At 32.8% G+C, this 23,174-nt stretch overlaps 1 protein-coding gene across 1 annotated transcript; it reads left to right on the top strand.

Moving 5' to 3' along the window:
• Positions 1 to 1,655: 1,655 nt before the first annotated feature.
• LOC133325560 (protein quiver) lies at positions 1,656 to 22,955 on the top strand. Its single transcript, XM_061534300.1, has 6 exons — positions 1,656 to 1,715; positions 5,455 to 5,502; positions 10,100 to 10,156; positions 18,075 to 18,221; positions 21,147 to 21,481; positions 22,893 to 22,955. The coding sequence occupies exons 1-6, from the start codon at positions 1,658 to 1,660 to the stop codon at positions 22,953 to 22,955; spliced, it is 708 nt and encodes a 235-aa protein (XP_061390284.1). The 5' UTR covers positions 1,656 to 1,657.
• The last annotated feature ends 219 nt before the right edge of the window (positions 22,956 to 23,174 follow it).

Below are 23,174 nucleotides of genomic sequence, written 5' to 3'. Positions count from 1 at the left end.
CGTTACAAACTTTTAGGCCGCACAAAGCTATAATACCCTGACAACATAGTTGTGTAGGGTATAAAAATGAAATAAACAGAATCGTCTTTCAAGGTTTATAATTTTGTGTTTTTATTTTGAATGACTTTCTAAAGTTATGGTATAGTTTAAATTATTAATTATATTCTTTAAAATATATCTCTCAAGATATAAATTAAGGGGACCCCCCCCATTCTCGGGGTCAAAATTTTTTTTGATTTAATTCGATTCTACACTAATTCAAGAATGTCTCTAAAAAATTTCAAGTGGAAATCTCAAGAACTCTTGAAGATATAGCCGATTTATTGTGTCAGCATCAAGTGACGGCTAAAGGGCTTCTCAAACTTTAAACGCGTTTTTCTCTTTTACGAATGGCGATTTCAAATTTTTACACGTTTCTCTGTGAGTGTATAGCTATCGTATGAACTAGGATAAAGCCAATCGGTGAAGATCTTCCTTATTTTTTAACTTGGTTTTTGGTCAAAATTCGGCGATTTTTCAAAAATATTTTTTCAAAGGTCCGCCATTTTGTTAATTTTAGAGCGAAGTCCATAATCCTAGTTCATACGAGAGCCAGTCATGTACTCTTTCTAACAGTAATGTTCGGATTCCGATGATCCAGTGAGGAGTTATCATGCCCGCCATCAAAAATAAGGTCTTTTTTTGATCGCAAAAAACAACAACAAAATTTTTTTGTAAATTATTTTTCTTCTTTTTTTATATCTTCAAATATATATGTACAAAGTTACAAACCTTAACAAGCATTGGTATTGATTTACCAGCCCATTGAAAATCTTGAAAAATTAAAATCGAGAATGGGTGGGGTTCCCTTAAATGTTTTCCAGGTGTTTTAATTACAACTTGCCAGTTTTTGTCATTTCTTTACTAAAAATGTTTTTTAATTTGTTTAGTTTATTGGCATTGTTTATTTATTAAATCTATAGTCATTTTATTAAAAAAATACTGTATTTATAAATGTTCCTTTCTTAATATATATATTTTTTTCACAATACACCATGCCCTTGTAACTAATGAACAATTTTGTTTTCTTTCTTTTCTTGTCGCCCATCAAAAATAACCCATTTACGTGATGATTACCCCCAGTGAAATGTGATACAAGCCAATCAAGACGTGAGTGATTATGACGAGACAGAATGAATGGCCAAGACAAACAACAGCAGCATCATCAGCGTTAATAACAACAAACAATTAATGGCCCAATTCGAAATACTTAAAGGAAAAAAATAATTTTGAAAATTTCTACTGGCCTTTGATTTGATGGAAAGTTAAAAAACACACGGTTTTCTAAAAAAAAACGATTTAAAAAAGGAGGACACCCAAACAAGGTACGAGTTTATAAAACTTTCTTTAGTTGTATAGAAGATTTTATTGGAAAGTATTACAACAACTTAATTTATGTAAATACTAATATGCTGTTTTTTATCTTTATGAAAATATAAAAATTAGTTTTCATTATTAATATATATTTTTTTATTTATCAAGTCGTCTTCGATAGAATCCAGAACGAGAAAAAAAGAAAACTTTTTACTCTTTGTAAAAAAATTCGTTTCAATTCAATTTGAATACGAAAACCAAAGTCCATTTTGTTTATTATCATCAATCAAACACCACATTAACTATGGCATTTTCAATACAAACTCAATTACCAACACACAGATGGTTAATAACAATAACAGGTAAGTTGAAATTAATTTAATAATTTATTTAAGAATATCATCATCATACATTTTAAATACCAAAAATACTAACAACAACAACAAATCATTAACATGAATACACTTATACAACAACCACAACAATTTCGCTTTCATAATTGTCAGTTTCAATAAAAAAAACTTAACACAGACAGACAAACACGCGCATTATGGGCGGGCGTAAAAAAATTCATTTAATTATTTTGTATTTTTTTTCTTCCCCAACAACTATGAGCGGTATTGTTTCATTTCATTGCTATATTTTTTTTTAATAGCTTTGTGTTTTGGTTTTCTTTTAATAGACACAATTTAAAATAGAAAGGGGCACAGTATTTCGAAAATAAAAATTTGAAACATGAAATTCATAATTTGTTCACAAAAACTGAAACTAAAACCAGTAAGGAAGTAGTAAAGTCGGACTGGGCCGACTATATGATACCCTTCACCACGACAGACATCTCGTTTTTTGTTATATATCTATATCTGAACCGATTTCAGGGAAACTTGACATTGAATAATTTATATTACTTCAGTACGTTGTAGCTATGGATCTTTTCACGAAGCTTAGCAACATCATTCTAGACTTAATTCAGTACCCTATACCAAAATTCGTGCAAATGAAAAGATTTCCAGGGACGTTGGTGTACCATTTACCTAAAATCGGGCGAAACTATATATGGGAGCTATATCTAAATCTGGACCGATTTTCATGAAACTTTGCAGACATCATTCTAAACAAAATTCAGTACGCTTTGCCAAAATTTCATGCAAATCGAAAGATATATAGTTTCTTTGATGCACCTATTACCTTAAATCGGATGGAAATATATATGGGAGCTATATCTAAATCTGAACCGATTTTCATGAAACTTAACACACATCATTGTAGGCCTTATTCATTACGCTGTGCCAAATTTCCGACAAATTAAAAGATTTCCAGCGACTTTAGTGGACTATTTACCTAAAATCGGTCGAAGATATATGTGGGGCTATATCTAAATCTGAACCGATTTTCACGAAACTTTGCACACATCATTCTAGACCTAATTCATTACGCTATGTCAAATTTCGTGCAAATCGAAAGGTATATAGGAACATTGGTACACCATTTACCTAAAATCGGTCGAAGATATATATGGGAGCTATATCTAAATCTGAACCGATTTTCATGAAACTTAGCACACATCATTGTAGACCTTATTCATTACGCTGTGCCAAATTTCCGGCAAATCAAAAGATTTCCAGGGACTTTAGTGGTCTAGTTACCTAAAATCGGGCGAAACTATATATGGGAGCTATATCTAAATCTGAACCGATTTTCAGGAAACTTAACACACATCATTCTAGACTTAATTCATTACGCTATGCCAAATTTCGTGCAAATCGAAAGATATATAGGGACTTTGGTACACCATTTACCTAAAATCGGTCGAAGATATATATGGGAGCTATATCTAAATCTGAACCGATTTTCACGAAACTTAGCACATATTATTATAGACGCAATTCATTACGCTATGCCAAATTTCGTGCAAATCGAAAGATATATAGGGACTTTGGTACACCATTTACCTAAAATCGGTCGAACATATATATGGGAGCTATATCTAAATCTGAACCGATTTTCACTAAACTTAACACACATCATTGTAGACCTTATTCATTACGCTGTGCCAAATTTCCGGCAAATCGAAAGATTTCCAGCGACTTTAGTGGACTATTTACCTAAAATCGGGCGAAACTATATATGGGAGCTATATCTAAATCTGAACCGAAACTTTGCACACATCATTCTAGACTTAATTCATTACGCTATGCCAAATTTCGTGCAAATCGGAAGATATATAGGGACTTTGGTACACCATTTACCTAAAATCGGTCGGAGATATATATGGGAGCTATATCTAAATCTGAACCGATTTTCACGAAACTTAACACACATCATTCTAGACTTAATTCATTACGCTATGCCAAATTTCGTGCAAATCGGAAGATATGCAGGGACTTTGTTACACCATTTACTTAAAATCGGTCGCAGATATATGTGGGAGCTATATCTAAATCTGAACCGATTTTCACGAAACTTTGCACACATCATTCTAGACCTAATTCATTACGCTATGTCAAATTTCGTGCAAATCGAAAGGTATATAGGAACATTGGTACGCCATTTACCTAAAATCGGTCGAAGATATATATGGGAGCTATATCTAAATCTGAACCGATTTTCATGAAACTTAGCACACATCATTGTGGACCTTATTCACTACGCTGTGCCAAATTTCCGGCAAATCAAAAGATTTCCAGGTACTTTAGTGGTCTAGTTACCTAAAATCAGGCAAACTATATATGGGAACTATATCTAAATCTGAACCGATTTTCGCGAAACTTTGCACACATCATTCTACACTTAATTCAGTGCCCTATGTTAAATTTCGTGCAAATCGGAAGATATATAGGGACTTTGGTACACCATTTACCTTAAATCCGACGAATATATATGGGAGCTATATCTAAATCTGAACCGATTTTCACGAAACTTAACACACATCATTCTAGACTTAATTCATTACGCTATGCCAAATTTCGTGCAAATCGGAAGATATACAGGGACTTTGGTACACCATTTACCTAAAATCGGGCGAAACTGTATATGGGAGCTATATCCAAATCTGAACCGATTTTCATGAAACTTAACACACATCATTGTAGACCTTATTCATTACGCTGTGCCAAATTTTCGGCAAATCGAAAGATTTCCAGGAACTTTAGTGGACTATTTACCTAAAATCGGGCGAAACTATATATGGGAGCTATATCTAAATCTGAACCGATTTTCACGAAATTCTAGACTTAATTGAGTGCCCTATGCCAAATTTCATACAAATGGGAAGATATATAGGGACTTTGGTACACCATTTACCTTAAATCCGACGAATATATATATATATATATGGGAGCTATATCTAAATCCGAACCGATTTTTCTCAATTTCAATAGGGTTCGTCCTTGGACCAAACAAATGAGCTGAGCCAAATTTCATCCAATTCGGATCATAAATGCGACCTGTACTTTGTTTACAATTTAACATGGACAGACGGACGGACATGCATAAATCGACTCAGAAAGTGATTCTATGCATATTCTCTAAAGGAACCATGGGTCTATCTTGATTATTTTTCCCTTTTACAAACATATACACAAAGACATAATACCCTGTACCACAGCGTGGTGAAGGGTATAAAAATAATAATTCGCTTAACCCATTGAATTAAATTTAAAATTTTTTAACTAAAACAATTTGAAAATACTAGTTTCAAAATACTGTGCCTTTGTGTTTATTAAAAAAAAACAAAAAATCAAATAAAACAATCTTCGCCAATTCATAATCAAATAATCACATTTAAACCGCAATAAAACATCAAAGTGTAGGTGTTAAAACAAGTTTTTTTATTTTCGTCGTATTAAAATTATTAACAATTTTTTAATTACAAATTGTTTAGGTTTTTTATTAAAAAATTAAACTAACCTAATAAAGTGGGTATTTGTTTTTGTTTTAAAGCAAATAGTTTTTTTTTTTTTTTGTTTAAAAATAAATATCCTTTATTTTTTATTTAATTATTATCGTTTGTTTTTCATGTAACAAAAAATTGAAAATAAAATCTGACGTTCAATGGATTGGTTTTTTTCGAAATAACAAAATTTGAAAACAAAAAAAAAGTTTTGTGCGCCATTACCAAATTCATCAATGCGGACAATTGTTTTCCATGTAAGTCAATATCCTAACACCTCACCAAGAAATATTTGAGGTGTTTGCCGGATGATAGAGTTCCCAACAACAATAAAAAAATGAGATGAAATATACCAACACATTTTTTTGCAGACTCTATCAGGGAGAATAATTTTCAAGAGCCAAAAGCTTTGATATATTTTCAGAAAATATATTAAGAGAGGGTTAGTTTTTTTATATAAAATGATTTTAAGTGTTTAAGAGTTGTCTGAGCTTTAAACGATACATTATAAGAAATATTTAGAAACAGGATTAATATAAGCTTTAAGCATTGTTATTTTAAATAATAATTTCTGGAATTATTTGAGATTTAGGCGTAGCTTTTATTGGTTAGTTTTTTTAGAAATTTATTATGTTGTAGTGTGGATTGTTTGAGGAATATTTTTTGAATATTGCTGTCCTTGGCGAGACAAGTTTTTTAGTAATGATGTGAGATATTTTTTTGCTTATGGACCTACATCCAATTAGAATATATATGAGAGCTATATATGGGAGCTATATCTAAATCTGAACCGATTTTCATAAAATTTAACACACATCGTTCTAGACTTATTTCAGTACACTATGCCGAATTTCGTGCTAATCGAAAGATATATAGGGACTTTGGTGCACCATTTACATAAAATCGGACGAAATTATATATGGGAGCTACATCTAAATCTGAACCGATTTTCAGGAAACTCAAGACACATCATTGTAGACCTAAAGCAGTACGCTATGCCAAATTTCGTGCAAATCGAATGATATATAGGGACTTTGGTGCACTATTTACATAAAATCGGACGAAAATATATATGGGAACTATATCTAAATCTGAACTGATTTTCAAGAAATTGTACACACATCATTCTAGTCTCAATTCAGTACGTTATGCCAAATCTCGTGCAAATCGCAAAATATATAGGAACTTTGGTGCACTATTTACCTCAAATCGGACGAACATATATGTGGGAGCTGTATCTAAATCTGAACCGATTTTCATAAAATTTAACACACATCGTTCTAGACTTATTTCAGTACGCTGTGCCAAATTTAGTGCAAATCGAAAAATATATAGGGACTTTGGTGCTCCATTTACATAAAATCGGACCAACATATATATGGGAGCTATATCTAAATCTGAACCGATTTTCAGGAAACTTAACACACATCATCCTGGGCTCAATTCAGTACACCATACCAAATTTCGTGCAAATCAAAATTTATATAGGGACTTTGGCACACCATTTACATAAAATCGGTCGAAAATATATATGGGAAGTATATCTAAATCTGAACCGATTTTCAGGAAACTTAACACACATCATCCTGGGCTCAATTCAGTACACCATACCAAATTTCGTGGAAATCAAAATTTATATAAGGATTTTGGCACACCATTTACATAAAATCGGTCGAAAATATATATGGGAACTATATCTAAATCTAAACCGATTTTCAGGAAACTTAACACACATCATTCTAGACCTAATTCATTACGCTATGCCAAATTTCGTGCAAATCGAAATATATAGGGACTTTGGTACACCATTTTCATTAAATCGGACGATAATATATATGGGAGCTATATCTAAATCCGAACCGATTTTTTCCAATTTCAATAGGGTTCGTCCTTGGGCCAAATTAGTGAGCTGTGCCAAATTTCATCCAAATCGGATCATAAATGCGACCTGCACTTTGTTAACAAATTAACATGGACAGACAGACAGACGGACGGACGGACGGAAATGCATAAATCGATTTAGAAAGTGATTCTATGCATATTCTCAAAAGGAACCATGTGTCTATCTCGTTTCCTTTTGCCTGTTACAAACATATGCATAACGACATAATACCCTGTACCACAGTGTGATGAAGGGTATAAAAACATAATACCCTGTACCACAGTGTGATGAAGGGTATAGAAATGGGGTTATATGGGGACTACCCCCAAAAGGGAGCGAATATTAAAGATTTGTGAGAGGGAGATTTGTAACCAAATACGAATACAAAATACAAAATTACAGCGAATCCGGTTAACAAACATCAATAACCTCAAAATACCGAAAATTGGGGGATACCGTTATATGGAGCTACCAGAAAAAGTGGAAATTAAAGTCTTCCAAGAGAGCAGCTTTTTTCACATTTTTTTTTTTTTTTTGCAAAGAATTTATAAACAAACTATTTATTAGTGGGGAATGTACCGCATTGGTTGCCGAGGGGTAAGGTAAGTCTACACCTTTTTCAGATGTTATTCAAAACCTTTCAATTGCAATTCGAGAATTTCATTTGTAATTCGAAAACTCAATTTGCACTTCATAACATTTCACTTGTAATTCGAGTATGTAATTTGTAATTCACAACATTTCATTTGTAATTTTAAACTTTTCGTATGAAATTTAAAAAATTTCATTTGAAATTTAAAAACTTTCATTCGTAATTCGAATATTTCAATTTGTATTTCGTAGAGTTTCATTTGATATTCAAAGAAATCCATTTGAAATTCAATGAATCGAACTTGAAATTCATAACATTTCACTTGTAATTCATAAAATTTCAGTTGTAATTCATAACAATTCATTTCAAATTCATACATATTCCTTTTGTGTTACCAATAATATTTTTCGAATTTAAAATTAAATGTTATGAAAAACAAATGGAATGTTATGTATTTCAAAAAAAATTTATGGATTTCAAATGGAATTTTTTTAATTTCAAATGGAATTTTATCAATTTCAAGTGGATTTTTATGAATTTCAAACGCAAATACTTCGAATTTCAAATGAAAGTTTATGAATTTCAAATGGAATTCTATGAATTTCGAAAGGTATTCTAGGAATTACAAATGAAATTCTCGAATTACAGCTGATATGTTGTGAATTGCAAATGGAATTCTCGAATTGCAAATTATATGTTGTGAATTACAAATGGAATTCTCGAATTACATTTGATATGTTTTGAATAACATGTGAAAAAGGTGTATTCAAAAAATCGTTCATACCCAAATGTCTCTTGTAACAAAGCGAAGTACTTAGCTGACCAACGACATAAACTGAATGAGAATTTCGCTGGTGCCTCACTTCGAGGTTAACAATGCATTTTAAAAATCCTAGCCTACGAATATAAAATAATTTGTAATAATCCAAACCTTTAAATATATAACAATTTTTTTTTTAAATCCAAACATACAATTATAAAATAATTTGTAAAAATCCGAACCTACAAATATAAAATATTTTTTTTAAACATCCTCACTTTATAAAGAATCCTTTTTAAAGAATCTGCGCTTATTGATAGCCCTTAAAGTATATATTTTTTAAATTCCAAGATCATAGTCTTTAAAAATATATTATAAAGAATCCGTGCCTTGTTGATAGTCCTTAAAAAATTTCTTTTAAAGATACACGCCTTGTTGATTGTCTTTAAAAATATTTAAAAAAAAATTCACGCTGAAGAAAGCTCCCTGGGTTTCAATGATACTTGCCCCACGTTGGAAGCCAGTGAAGAAACTCGAAACAACAAGATTTACAATAATGTTGGCTACTTCTTGTTTAGGAACTACTTCTAGCTTATGATCTAGTCCATCAACTTGGGCAAGCGTGGGTAATGATCTTAAGCCTTCAGTGTTCGCTAAACGAATTAGAGCCGGGTGGTCCAGGACTCGAAGTGTAGCTGATTTTATTGAAATTAAATTGAGCTTAGGTACTACTTATGAGAAGCAAGATCCTCGTCTAGTATTGGTTGTATGATAAGGTATTAATATCAGTGATGTAGTTTTTGGTACTATTTACAAAATATTTACATAGTTAACCGTTAATTTCAAATGTTTAAAACATAGTTGCATTTTAGTATTTAAATGATCAATAAAACGTATGTGTTTATACTATAGTAATTAAAATATGAATATGACTAGAGTTGATCCGCTTCAACGCGTTTTTTTTTCAAAGAAAATGTTTTTTTTTTAAGATAGATTTATTGTATCTGGGAACTCAATCCAAAGGCAAATCCATAAAATAAAAAAACACTTTTAATTTATTTTGTAAATGCAAATTAACCCCTAGTTGTCTAACAAAAACTAAATTAAAAAAAACTACACTGCTAATTCTTTAATTTTCAATGTAAAAAATTGTCTATATTTTTCAGTTCAGTTCATCTGTTATTTCAATATAATTTTTTTTTTATATTTTTGGAAAAAGTAGTATAAATTGAAGAACAAAAATTAAATTGTTTTTGTACCCAAAACATTGGATTACATATATATTTATTTTTAATGTACAGAATATGGAATTGTTAATAATTTTTATTTGTGTGAAACAAAAAATAGGTTGAAACGTAGTAATATTTCATTTCCTTGTAATATAAAAGCTGACAAAGTAAAAAAATCCCTGTAGGAATTATTTTAAGTAATGAAAACATTTTCCCCATTAAATTTCAATATTTTTTCTGTCTACTCTCTTTCTCTATTTCTCATACAATCCATTACCCAAAACCCAACCGCTCTCTTGTAAACAATTTTGGTCATTGTATTGTTGTTCGTTTGTTTTTTTTCTCCTTCTTTTTCTTCTTCTTCTCCAACACTACTCTCTTTCTCTTGCAGCCTTATTTGGAGTTATATTATTCGCTTGGGTTCCACAAGTGTCAGCTGAATGTCAAAGTATGAATTTTATTGAAAATTTTTACTTAACCGATTTTTTTTAAGCTCATCCAAAAACACAATTTAATTGGAAACCAAATCAACAATTTAAAATTTTCATTATTTTATATAAGAACAAAAAACAACAACAACAAACAAAAAGCAACCCACTCTCTTTTTGTTAATTCATTTTTATATTAAAAACAAACTGATGTATTTTTTTACATGTATAACCAAAAACTAATTAAATAATTTAAATAGTTTTCAATTTTTTGATGTTCATAATATTAAAAAAAAAACAAAAATAATCTAAAACAGAGTTTGTGACAATAAGAAAAAAAAGAGCAAACCAAAAAAGAAGAAAAACAAAAAAAAAATACCAGAAAAACTCAATTGAATGAAATGTTTCTTAATTTGTTTTTCGATATGATTTGCAAAGCATTTTATAAATAACAATTTCAAAAAATATAATTATCATCAACTATATTTGCATTTTATAACTTTCAAAAAAAATCAACTTATACAGGTTTCAGCTTTGTAATTCCATTGTATTATAATATAAACAACCATATGTTTTCATTTCAATACCCTTCTTTTTATACTGCTTTCAATGACTATCTATCCCCCGTAACCCAACCCAAACCTATGTCTATTGTAGTTTATTTGAAGAAATAAAATATATTTTTTTATCATACATTTGTTTGCCTATTATAACCACATATTTCGTTCAGTGTAGAAATGTAGTTATTTTTAAGATTATGAAGATTTTTTAATGTTACAGATATTTTGCATTGTGGTTTCCAAACAAATATTTATTTTTTTATTATCTAAACTCGAGAAAATTCTATACCAATTTTGATCCATGTGAAGTAAAATATGCAACTAAAATTTGTAACAAATTATTAAAGTATGTTTACACATAGGCCCATTATCGTAATAATCATACATTTCGTGGTTTCAAAAGTAAAAGTAACAAGTGAAAAAGCGTTAAGTTCGGCCGGCCCGAATTGGATGCCCTCCACCATAGATGGAGAATGGTGGAGGTTATATATGACAGGTACTTGAAATGAAAATATAGGGAACGAAATATGACCTTTCTACAAACTGATTTCAGCAATTTTTAATGGATATTTATACCCTTAGCCTTATGGCTAATAAGGGCGTATACACTTTCATACAGTGAAAATGTGCCTCATCGAAATATTGGTTCAAGACCCACATTTCTTTGGACCATATCCGTTTCAAAAAATTTTGATTTCATCCAAACTTTGCCTATCTTATTATTTCTTCCAAACTTAGTTCAAGTTCGAAGATGGGGAATATCGGTCCACTCCTTCTGGTACGTCCAACGCAGGAGCTAGGCCTAGACCTAAATCCGGGTTATAATTCATATATAGTTCATTATCGAACCTTAAGTTCTAGTTTTTATCTCGATATTCTCGGCAGGTGAAATGATTACAACATAGTCTTAGAACCAAACTCAAAACGCGGAACAAATCAGATAACTATTTTAATATAAAAAGGGGGTTATATGGGGACTACGCCAAAAAGGGGGCGAATATTAAAAATTTTTGGTAGGGAGATTTGTTACCATATATGACTACAAAATACCAAACGAGCCCAAGAACCCCAAAATACCGAAAAATGGGGGTACCCTTATATGGGGCTACCCGAAAAAATTGACCTATATTCATAATTTTTTGTGGAGAGGTTTGGAACCTATTAGAAACTCAAAATATTAAATTACTGCCAATTCGGTGGAAAAATACGACCAAGACCCCCAAAACACTGAAAATTAAGAGGTACCGTTATATGGGGGCTACCAGAAAAAGTGGACCTATATTTATATTCTTTTTTTGGAGACATTTAGTGCCCAATAAGAACCCAATGTACTAAATTTCAGCGAATTCGGTTGAAAAACGCACTCAAGAACCCCAAAATACCGAAAATTGGGGGGTACTGCTATATGGGAGCTATGCCTAAACGTGGACCCCGATATATCCCATCTTAGAACTTGACCTGCCTGCAGACAAAAGACAGCCCTATGCAAAATTTCAGCACCCTATCTCAATTCCTTCAGAAGATAGAAGGGCGGACATGGCTAGATCGTCTTAGAATTTTACCCTGATCAAGAATATATAGGGTCTGAAATTAATATTTCGGAATACCAAAATTAATATACCCTCCATACTATGGTGGAGGGTATAAAAAACAGATACGAGAAATCGAAAAAGAGCGCGACCTATTCGGAAAAATGAATATGTAATTACATATCGTTTTGACACATTGAAATTTCCGTATGTTTCACTAGACGAGTTCGAGTTGAATGTGTAAATAAAATGAGAGCACATATGTAAATAACATATTGTGTAAAACACCTTTAATTTGGCATCAAGATCTATTTATAAGGTCACCGAGCGAGCGAAAGTCAGCTGTTTTCTTTCACAAGTGTAAAGTCAAAAATTTGAACTTTGTTTACGTTTTCACAATAATGGATTTTGACAGCAAACTTGAGAGGAAGCTGATATGAAGCTGGTCTCCCTGCAATCCAGAGATACGTAGTTGAGCACACAAGTCGACTTTTAGACTTTATGACATTTGCCTCTGACCAAAAAGTAGATTTTTAGTCGACTTTTCGATCTTTCGATATTGTCAAACCTATTCAAAATCAATTTTCGACTTTTACCGACTAATATAAAATCGACTGATTTTTTTATATGAATTTTTGTCAACAGATAAAGTATAGTTCTGAAATGTGCAATTTGAGCTTCGTGATAATAAACCAAGTGTTTATGAAGATAAACGAAAGTCGATCTTGAAAATTTAACTCTGCGATTTCTTCAAAGATCAAAAGTCGACTTCGACTTTTAGACTTTTCAATACTAAAAGTCGATTTACTTATCCCTATCCAGGGAGACCAGCTGGCTATCGGCCAGCAACCACTCAAATTTGCTGTCAAAATTCATTATTGTGAAAACATAAAAAAATGTTCAAATTTTTGACATTGAACTTGAGAAAAAACAGCTGTTTTCCGATTTCGATTGCTAACTGGGTGACCTTATTAATAGATCTTGCTTGCTATGAAATCATGGCACAATGAATAGGTAGTCAATTTAGCGCAGCTGATGTCTTGATTAATTGTCAAAGTGGGTAATTTCTACTTGAATTCGGTGTGCAGTGTTGCCAACCATTTGAAATATTATATGGAAATATTTGACAGATAATCGAGACAAAATCAACGGTTTTTGTTTTGATACATCACCTTATTATTGCATCATGCTTGGTATGAAATATCAAATTATATAGGAATATCAGAGTCAAACATAATTTTGGACGTCGTTCTCCTTTATTATTTTACTTTAAACAAGGTCAACTTAACATGCCATGCCTGAAAGCAAGCTTATGTGTTTCCCCCTTTAAAGGACAAAGCAGAATGGTCGCGTTGAGCGTTTTATTATTATTATATTGTTATCGCGTTAACGCACGCAAAAAGTTAAAATATATTTAATCAACATCAACTTCATGTGTTAGTGTCGTTTCCTTGTGGTTGTTGTATTTTCGATAACACATAACGCGACGGATGGCTCAACGCGAACATTCTGTTTAGCCCTTTAGTTTGGCAGATGCCAAATTCCAGTCCCATTCTTTTGAAAGCACAAAATGGATAAGTCTTTATATCATGATAATAGTCGTATGTGGAAACATCATATTTGTTCAATATCTCTTGATATTGAATTAATTTTTTATAGTAAATTGTCAATTTTATTAATTGACAATTCCATTTGTCAAAGAAATCCTCACAGAGGTGATTACCCCGCTAAAATGTTCTACAAATGCCGTTTAATATATTTTATTTTTATAGATTTTTCTTGTATAAATTGTTTATACACAGTATATTAAAGCATGTAGACCAGCACAAGGCATGCTTTGTTTTATATATTTTATTTTTTGATATACACTGATTATAGGTCTTTAAAATTTAAAATATGCTCTGTGTATGGGGTGATATTTTTTGCAGTCTCCAGTTTTATTTAATTTATAGTACATTTAATCTTGAGAGATTTACGAATCTAAACATGGTATTGTCTAACCCATAACTAAAACGCTTAAAAAATTCTAAAAGTAGATTATATAAAAATTAAAAAATACAACTCTACATTGAATTATGTAAATTATTTAAAAGCACGAAATTCCTATAACAAAATGTGATATAGCCTCCATTATAACCCCAAACAAATTTTATAATTTCGTAAAGTTTGGTATGAATTTCGGCTGTAGAGAATCCTCTGATATTTCCGAAATATCTGTTATGTTTGCATACAATTTTGAAAGACCAAATTCCGAGATGTTGTCCTCTAGTTGATCTTTCCATCGGATTCGTGGTCTTCCCCTTTTGCGTGAACCATCACTTGACTTGCTTTTATATGTCTTTTGGGTGGGAGATCCATTCTCCCAACATGACCTAGCCAACGTAGTCTTTCCGTCTGACTATGTCGATGTCCGAGAATAGATTGTATAGCTCATAGTTCATTCGACGACGATATTCACCTTCGACGCAAATCGGCCCATAGACCTTCCGCAGAATTTTTCTCTCAAATACTCCAAGAGCTTAAACACCTCTGAACGGATAGGGCTGTAAAATGCGGCTTTATAGTTGACGAATAGGTGGAATGTGTAGATGTGTTTTTCGTGGGTCCTCTCCAGGATTTGGCGCAGTGTGAAAATCTGGTCAATATTGGGATTGCCACACCTGAAGCCGCATTGGTATGGTCCAATAATGTCATTGACCATTGTCTTCAGTCGTTCACACAGCACGCTGGATAGCACTTTATATGCGTTGGGATGGAGTTGGCACATATCGTCTTGTCTCCTTTTTTGTGCATGGTACACAGGATGCTGAGGTTCCAATCATTGGGCATGTATTCCTCTAGCCAAATTGTACTAATCAGCTAGTGCCGGTCTTGAATAGTTCGACTGATAACTCATAGGCTTCTGCTGCTTTATTGTTTTTCAGCCGATTAATTGATATTCTGGCCTCATCTTGGCCAGGAGGTATACACTCTATATCGTCATCTCTTATTGGTTCTGCGGTATCTTTCTCATCGTCACTATTTGAGAAGCTTTGCAAAATGCTCCTTCCAGATCCTCAACACGCTATCTGTCACCAGGTTTCCTTCTTCATTTCTACAGGAATATGTGCCTGCACCAAAGCCTTCAGTTTGGTGTTTTACTCGTTGGTGAAATTTCCAGACTTCATTCTGACTCCTGAACATCTCGATTTGTTCACGCCCACGTTTTTCTTGTTCTTTCTCTTCTCTCTCCTTTTCTCCCGATAGTTATCCATCGCATTATATGTTGTTACTGTCTGCTAGGTTGCCATATACGGTGCTTTTTTCACTTCGGTAGCATTACGACATTCCTGATCGTACCATGGTGGTTTTTGGTACTCAAGTGTTGCTTTTTGCTGCATTGTACTTTTATACTATTATCAAGACAAAAAGTGCTTTCGTCAAGCAGTTGGGTAAGTTGAGCGGAGTAGGCTTCGGCTATCTGTTGTGTTTGCAGCTTTTTGACGTCGAGTTTCCGTGTTGTGTTGGATCGCACATTTGCTTCTACATTAAATCAGTGTGAACCTTGGCTGCTACAAGGCAGTGGTTCGAATCGATATTCCGACGGTTGGACCAATAATATTTCCCCCCTCCGATTTTTTCATTAAATTTTCCTACCAGAATTTTAATGTCATGGTCAGGGCAGCGGCCATATGCTGTTTCTGGGCGCTCCTAAAAGATGTCTTTGGTCTGCTCATCTTCGTCTTCGGCCGAAGCATGAGCGCAAATGAGACTTATGTAGAAGAACTTCGCTTTTATACGGATTATAGCAATTCGCTCATATTCTGGAGTGAATCGGGAAACGAGATCTTTTATTCTCCTGTGAACCATAAATGAATACTCTCAGAGCTATAAGCATGGAGCATTGTAGGAATGGTTTTGATGAACCATCAGAACTAAAAACGCAGATTATTTTCTTGGAGACATCAGGACTTCCAGAGCCATAGACGCGGATCAGGAGCATCAGAGCTCAAAGTATTTTTTAACGAATCTCAGAGCGACAAACATGGATTTTTAAAAACTTGAGGAATCCGTAATCGTCTGGCTTTTTCTGTAAGACAATAATATCAGCTGTGTATTTCTTGAGTACATCCTCCAAAGCGAAAACTGCGCTTGTTTTGTACAATCTGCACATTCCAAATGCAGATTCGCAGATCGTGGTCTTTTATACGTTTGCGGGGGTTGTATTTTTCATAGCTTTTTCTTAGTAGGTTGGGGTTTCCGAGTGTGGGCAACTAACCCGACATCTCAAACCATTTTTTTATAGTTCCTATGGGTGAACTCGCGGCACACATCAGCTCTCTATTTTAACGGGTGATGAAAATAACTACCCCTGGTGACACCGTGGGAAGGTCAGTGTCCACAATTGAGATGAAAGAGGGACCAAGATAAGCCCGGACTACGCCATGTTAAAGCCAATCAGAGCCGTTACTTGGTATCTATCATTCCCTACGCCAATAGTTTTCCTAATTTCAGAGTCGTGTAACCTTTCATAAGAAATGATGACTTTCATGACTCGGCTTCCCGCCTTCGGAGTAGAGGTCACTGTTACCTCTTTCCATAGACTAGGTATGTACGATAAGAGCAGACATGCCCTAAAAATGTCCTGCAGAGTGGCCAGTACTCGTTCATCCGCATGTTGCAGCATGGCCGGTATTATACCGTCTGGGCATTGGGGTTTGTAGGGTTGAAGACTATTTAGTGCCCATGCCAGTTTTAGGTAGCTTATAGTATTTTCGATCAACTTCTCCTCATCTCTGGTTCATTATGGTCCTTACAACCAGGGCTGATGATAGACTATCAAGAGCCTCTCAACCAGAGTTTGTCCACGTCCTTCGCTTCGTTTAATACTACCAATAGATTTTGGATCTTTCGATATTACTCTGCAAAAACTGCCCGCTTCGTTAACTCATTCGATTGACTCACTATAGCAGACCCAAGACTCACCTTTAGCCTTCTTGATTTCATTCTTGCACCTATTGAACTGTTCTATATAAACGTCCCAATCTGTACTATGTTTCGTCTTACTAGCTTTATTATATGCTTTCCTTGCAGCCTTCCTCAACGATGCGAGGTTTTGTGACCACCATATTGGCTAAGATCTCTTCCCAGGGTATGTTAAAGGACAGGAAGCCTTATAGCTCTTCAGAAAGATATCCGTGACATTGTTCACAGCTTTCTCAACATCCTCAATCGTTATGAGATCTTTATGACCTAGGATTAAGGATACTGTTTTAGCTTTGAATTTGTGCCAGTTCGTCTTCCGATGATTCCTATAAGGATTCTGTTTCCCTCTGGAGATAGGAATCTGGAAAAAGGAGTCAGTAGCACAACTGTCAAATCTGCCCTCTCAATTCATTCTTTTTTGTAGAAATTATTTAGTAAACGAACGAATCTATTGTCTCACTTAGGGAATGTTCCAATTCGAAAGTTAAAATGCGAAGAAATTCTCCCTGAAAAAAAAGAAAATGAATTAGAATGTGGTAATAATTAATAAATTACACGATTCTTTTTTTTTTTGTATTAAAATAAAAAAAATATGTTTTGTTCGTTTTTCTAACACTGAATGTTTGTTTGCACGATGTGTTTAATGCCCCCTAAATTTAAATCACACAATGCTTTTTATTTGAAATTTGAAAGTGTATGTAGTTTGTTTTGAAGTAGAGACAAGTTTTCAATGTTGCTTTTGTTTATTTAACAATAAAAGTAAACAATTATATTTTTATTTTATTTTTTATGACAACTTTTTGTGTACATGTTACTAATATCAATATTGTGTTCTTTTTGGAAATCTACACTTGGATGTGTTTAACGAACACTCACAACTATAGCACGTTCCATATACTGCTATGAATGTGACTCGTGGACAGATGCCCGATGCAAGGATCCATTTAATTACACGGCATTGCCTAGAGATCAGCCACCGTTGATGACATGTAACGGCTGTTGTGTGAAAATGGTGCGACACTCGAAATCACGTAAGTTGGATAATTTTTTTTGTTGGGTTTTTTAATATAACTAAATTTCGAATTTAATCGCCCATGTGCTGTATTTCGAATTTGCTCGAATGTGAAACATTTTCCCACATTTGGTGTGCTCCATTCCGAATACGCAAAAAATATAGGGAATATAATTCGAGGGCATGAATCCTTGTGAAGCGAAAAAGAATTGAGATTGTTCGTGCTTTCCAGAGTACATACAAGTTAAAAAGGGATACAGAGTTAATATTTAACATAGACATAACATAATCTAGACATCCGAGAAGAACAATAATCAACACTGCATCCAATTTCATAAATAGAGTTTTAGACATAAGCCATCCAGACTATCACAACAAAAACATTAATATAATTAAGAAGATCCTGAAGAAAAATGATTTTCCGGACAAAACTATTGACAATCTCATGATACGAGCAAGAAAAGAAAAGACAAAGAAAACAAGCGATAACAGTGAGAAAATTTACAAAACTATGACATATACACGTGGGTTTTCAGAAAGATTAAAACATTCTAACATTTACGACAACACAAAATTTGAGCTGGCATTTAAAACTACAAACACGCTGAATAATCTTTTCAGCTAATTAAAAAGTAAAATACAAGACGAGGAGAAATTCAACGTAGTATACCGCATTAAATGTAAGGGAGACAAGTCCAACGTATGCCAAAAGGTATATGTTGGCACTACTAAGACAAAATTAAAGACAAGAATATCCGCACATAAATCGGATCAAAAAGCTCTGTACAAACCCATAGAGCAAAAAACAGCTCTTGCAGCACACTGCACAAAAACAGGACATACCCCAGATTTTAATGACATAAACATTCTTATTCAAGAAAGTAATTATCAAAAAAAAGGTTTACAGGTTGCACATAATCAACACTCCACTTGGCACTTGACTCCATTACAAAACCGACACAGACAACTGCGCTCAAATCTATAGACACACAGTAAACAAATACAAATCTGTTAGACTTTAGTTGAAGTAAGAACGTTGACTTAAAGACAACATAACTTTCTTCAAGTAAGTTTATTTACATATTGTTATTGTTGTTTCAAATACAAATATATGTAATTGTAGTTCCCTGAGGATGATTGGAGATTCCAATCGAAATATTGGAAACAATAAATATTAAACATCAAAATTAAAAACGATTTTTACTTTTAAAAAGCCTACAGCCGAACTAATACAACAAAGATATTTTACATATTTTTACAATATTTAATTAAAAAAAAACAGTATTCAGATTAGCTTTTCTAGTCAAATTAAAGAAAATAAAATGACTGCTTTTATTAAGGAAATCGTGTGATTGATTTTATTGCCCCTCGCCGTCCCATTTGTCAACATCGATGATGCTGTGGATTTTTTCTGTGACGATGAGCCCGTTGCTGACTTGGATGGTGAGGCCGACAAAATGTCCGTGAATTAGAGCTGTAAAAAAATCAATGGCAATGTCGATAGTATCGATTCTTTTTTAAAAATTGAATATCGATTGATAGTTTTGGCTATCGATATTATCGGACAAATTAACATAGGTTATGTTTTGCCAATACGCCAATATAATTTGCGCGCCTCTTCGACTTTGTGTTTGTGAAAAAAAGTACTGTAAAATACGTATTTTTGGCAAAAAAAAATAAATTTAATAAATATGTAGTTATAATACTGTCCACATTAAATACGCATTGACCCGTAAAAGTATTATCCAAAACCGAACATTATAAATTTTCTTAAAAGCACGTACATTTTTCAGAAGCGCGAAAAAATTCCAAATTCCAACAATATTCAAACCACTGACTGTGGTTCTCTTTGAAGCAGGGGCAGCTGATATTTACTTTCATATACCATTCCACGTATGAGTTAAGATGAATTATGTGATTTATTTTCAGATGAGATTTGCGACACAACCAAATGTTCAAAACCAGGAAAAAATCTACAATGTGTTACAAAAATTAATAATATCATCGCTTTAACTAAAGTCAAAAACATACATACCTTCCATTTTGTATTTGTCGATTCGGCATTTGCTTTTTGAATCAATAGTGCTGCGCCTTTGTGGTTTTATTAATATATTGTTTCTTTTTAATAGTTTGTTTGTTTCTTCTTTATATTTCTGCAAAATTTCAACAGACACAAAAAATTTCAAACCGCTAATATCGATAGCAATCGATAGTTTGAAATAAAATATCGGAACTATCTAATGTTTGGAATATCCATGGCCTATAAATAAGGTCACCAAGATAGCAATCGAAATCGGAAAACAGCTGTTTTTTCTCAAGTCTAATGTCAAAAATTTTGACTTTGTTTACGTTTTCATAATGGAAGTCAATTCACAATAATGCATTTTGACAGCAAACTTGAGAGGTATCGATAATCAGCTGGTCTCCCTTTATAGGCCATGGGAATATCGATATTTTTACAGCTCTATCGTGGATTATGTACTGGCTGTCTTTGTATCAGGGAATGTCGATATCAGCTTGTTCCCAAAGTCACTGTTAGCCATACCCATTATACTGCCGCCAGCTTCGCCGCGTAATGATTGTTAGAATTTTGTGACCTCGATATGGAAGACAAGACAGATTGTTTTTAGAACAATACATTCACACGTGCAGCAAACGTTTACGATTTCCACAATATCATTAGCCTACTTCTAGAAGAACTAGGGCAATTATCAAGCCAGCAAGCATTTTTTTTTTTGATAGTTAGTGAACACAATGCGTAACATATTGAACAAAGCTAATCTTTCGAGCCGCACTTTCGATCGAAATTGAGCACACCATTTTCCACAAAATGAGAATCTAAAAAAAAGTATGGGAATTCAAAAACTTTCGGAACATGTCACATGGGCGAATATAATGATTTTCAATAATATGAATTTTATTTGTTTTTCTTTCCATTTTCCAGCCTACGAAGTTGTTAGACGCATGTGTACGTCACAACTACAAATAAATTTATTTATGGTCGATCATGTGTGCATGATGGAAAGTTCAGGCAATGGACATATGTGCTTTTGTGAGGAAGATATGTGCAATTCTAGTAAAAATTTATACACATCATCTAACATACCTTACATTATCGCCACATTAATGACATTCTTAGTAGTGCTAAATACACATTTAGGAACATCACAATTCCTTCTCCTACTATCATCATCCGTTTCTACTATTTTTCAAACATTATGGTCGTCATCATGGTTAATAATCTCCTACTTCTTCTACTTCTTATCAACATCATTAATTGCATCGATTTTGAATAAGAAAACTCAAAATACTACTCCAACAACAACAACAACCAAAATAACAACAACATCCTCCACATTTACTAATAATCGAATAACATCTATAACTAATACTATTACAACTGCTACCACTACTACTACTATTTCAACTTCCTTTTATGATCCTCCTCTTCCTGTTAATCACAGATAAATATGTAGTTCGAAAACCAGCAAGAAAAAAAACCAAATCCCAAAAAAAAATCGTTTAGTACATATTTAGTACATTATTACTAACTTATTAATTAATGGCAATTTGCATACTTACATACCTACATACATATTAATCAAAAGTAGTTGTGTTTTGAATTCTTAGTTACAATACACATACAATCATCTTAAAAAAATACAATACAAAACAACAAAAACACATGAATTATAAACACTACACAAACACACACACACACTGAGACACATAGTTTTACTTGTTAATGCTAAATTATTAAATAATTAATTAAAAATTAGTATCCCAAACTACCAGTGATTTTTTCTCAAATGTAATTTATATTATGAAATGTCAATTTATAAAGGAATATCAGAGTCAAACTTGAATTTGGACGCCGTTCACCTTTAATCTTTTACAATAAAAGCAGCCAAATAAACATGTCAATCCTGAAGTCCTCTTATCTGTTTCCCCCTTAAAACAGATTTCAAAATTTCAACTTCCAAAGATGTCAATATTCCAAAATCACAATATAAATTACATTTGAAAAAAAAGTGGCCTATTAGTTTTCGAATCGAAAATTCTTATTTAGAATTTTTTTAATTTATTTTTAGTTATAACTTTCCCCCAATTTATTTTATTTTTTGTAGACTTTGTAGTAATGCTAAAGACATTAAAAAATAAACACCTGAATAATGTTTAATCTTAATTCTAAATAATAATAATAAAAAACAAATATTTGTTATTAGTTGTGTACTTGTATAAACAATTTTGAAATTTCCTAATTTATTATTAAATTTATTTTCCTTAAAGTAGTGAATTGTTTTCATTAAACGCTCCTTATTCTCCACTCAACTTGTTTGCTATTGACATTTAAGTATTTGATTTGCTTTACTCACAGCTGTTGAGAAATGTCATAAAGAGTATTGAATACATTTACACTGGGCATGTTTTATGAAATTCATCACTTATTTGACATTTATACAAAGGAAATGTCTTTTATAATTAAAGCGTGTTTACATACATGAGTAAATCCTCAATCAGGGCAAGGTGTATTTAATAAGGTGTATGCATCAGATACAACATATCTTACAAAAACAACATTGGCTTCAAATTTTGCCTTCTTAAAGAAAATTGTATGTCCTTCAATTTCTATCCCCGGCCAAAGACTAAATCATGGAAATTGTGTTAACCGTATAAAATCTTTCTATAGGCGTATTTAACCTCCGCCGAGGATTGCGACAAGCACCAAGGGGCCGATTCCAATATAGGCTAACATAATCTCCTCGATTTCATGAGTAGCTGGGATTTATGGACAGATTTCCACACATAACATAAAATATGTGGACCAATCGGCGAACGGGGTTATAACTGATTTAAGCATAGGTTTCCTTTCCGTCCGCCTCAATGAATATATTTTCTTTAATTTTTATTATTAAAAAATACTACATTTAAAGACCATTTTTGAAATCGAAATGTAATATTGGAAATGTTT

Source organism: Musca vetustissima, unplaced genomic scaffold, assembly GCF_032173495.1.
Source record: "Musca vetustissima isolate MV318-11 ecotype Yass unplaced genomic scaffold, APGP_CSIRO_Mvet_v1 utg1397, whole genome shotgun sequence".
NCBI classification, from domain to species: domain Eukaryota; kingdom Metazoa; phylum Arthropoda; class Insecta; order Diptera; family Muscidae; genus Musca; species Musca vetustissima.
The sequence above is the reverse complement of the archived record's forward strand: the minus strand, read 5'-3'. Positions and strand labels throughout refer to the sequence as shown.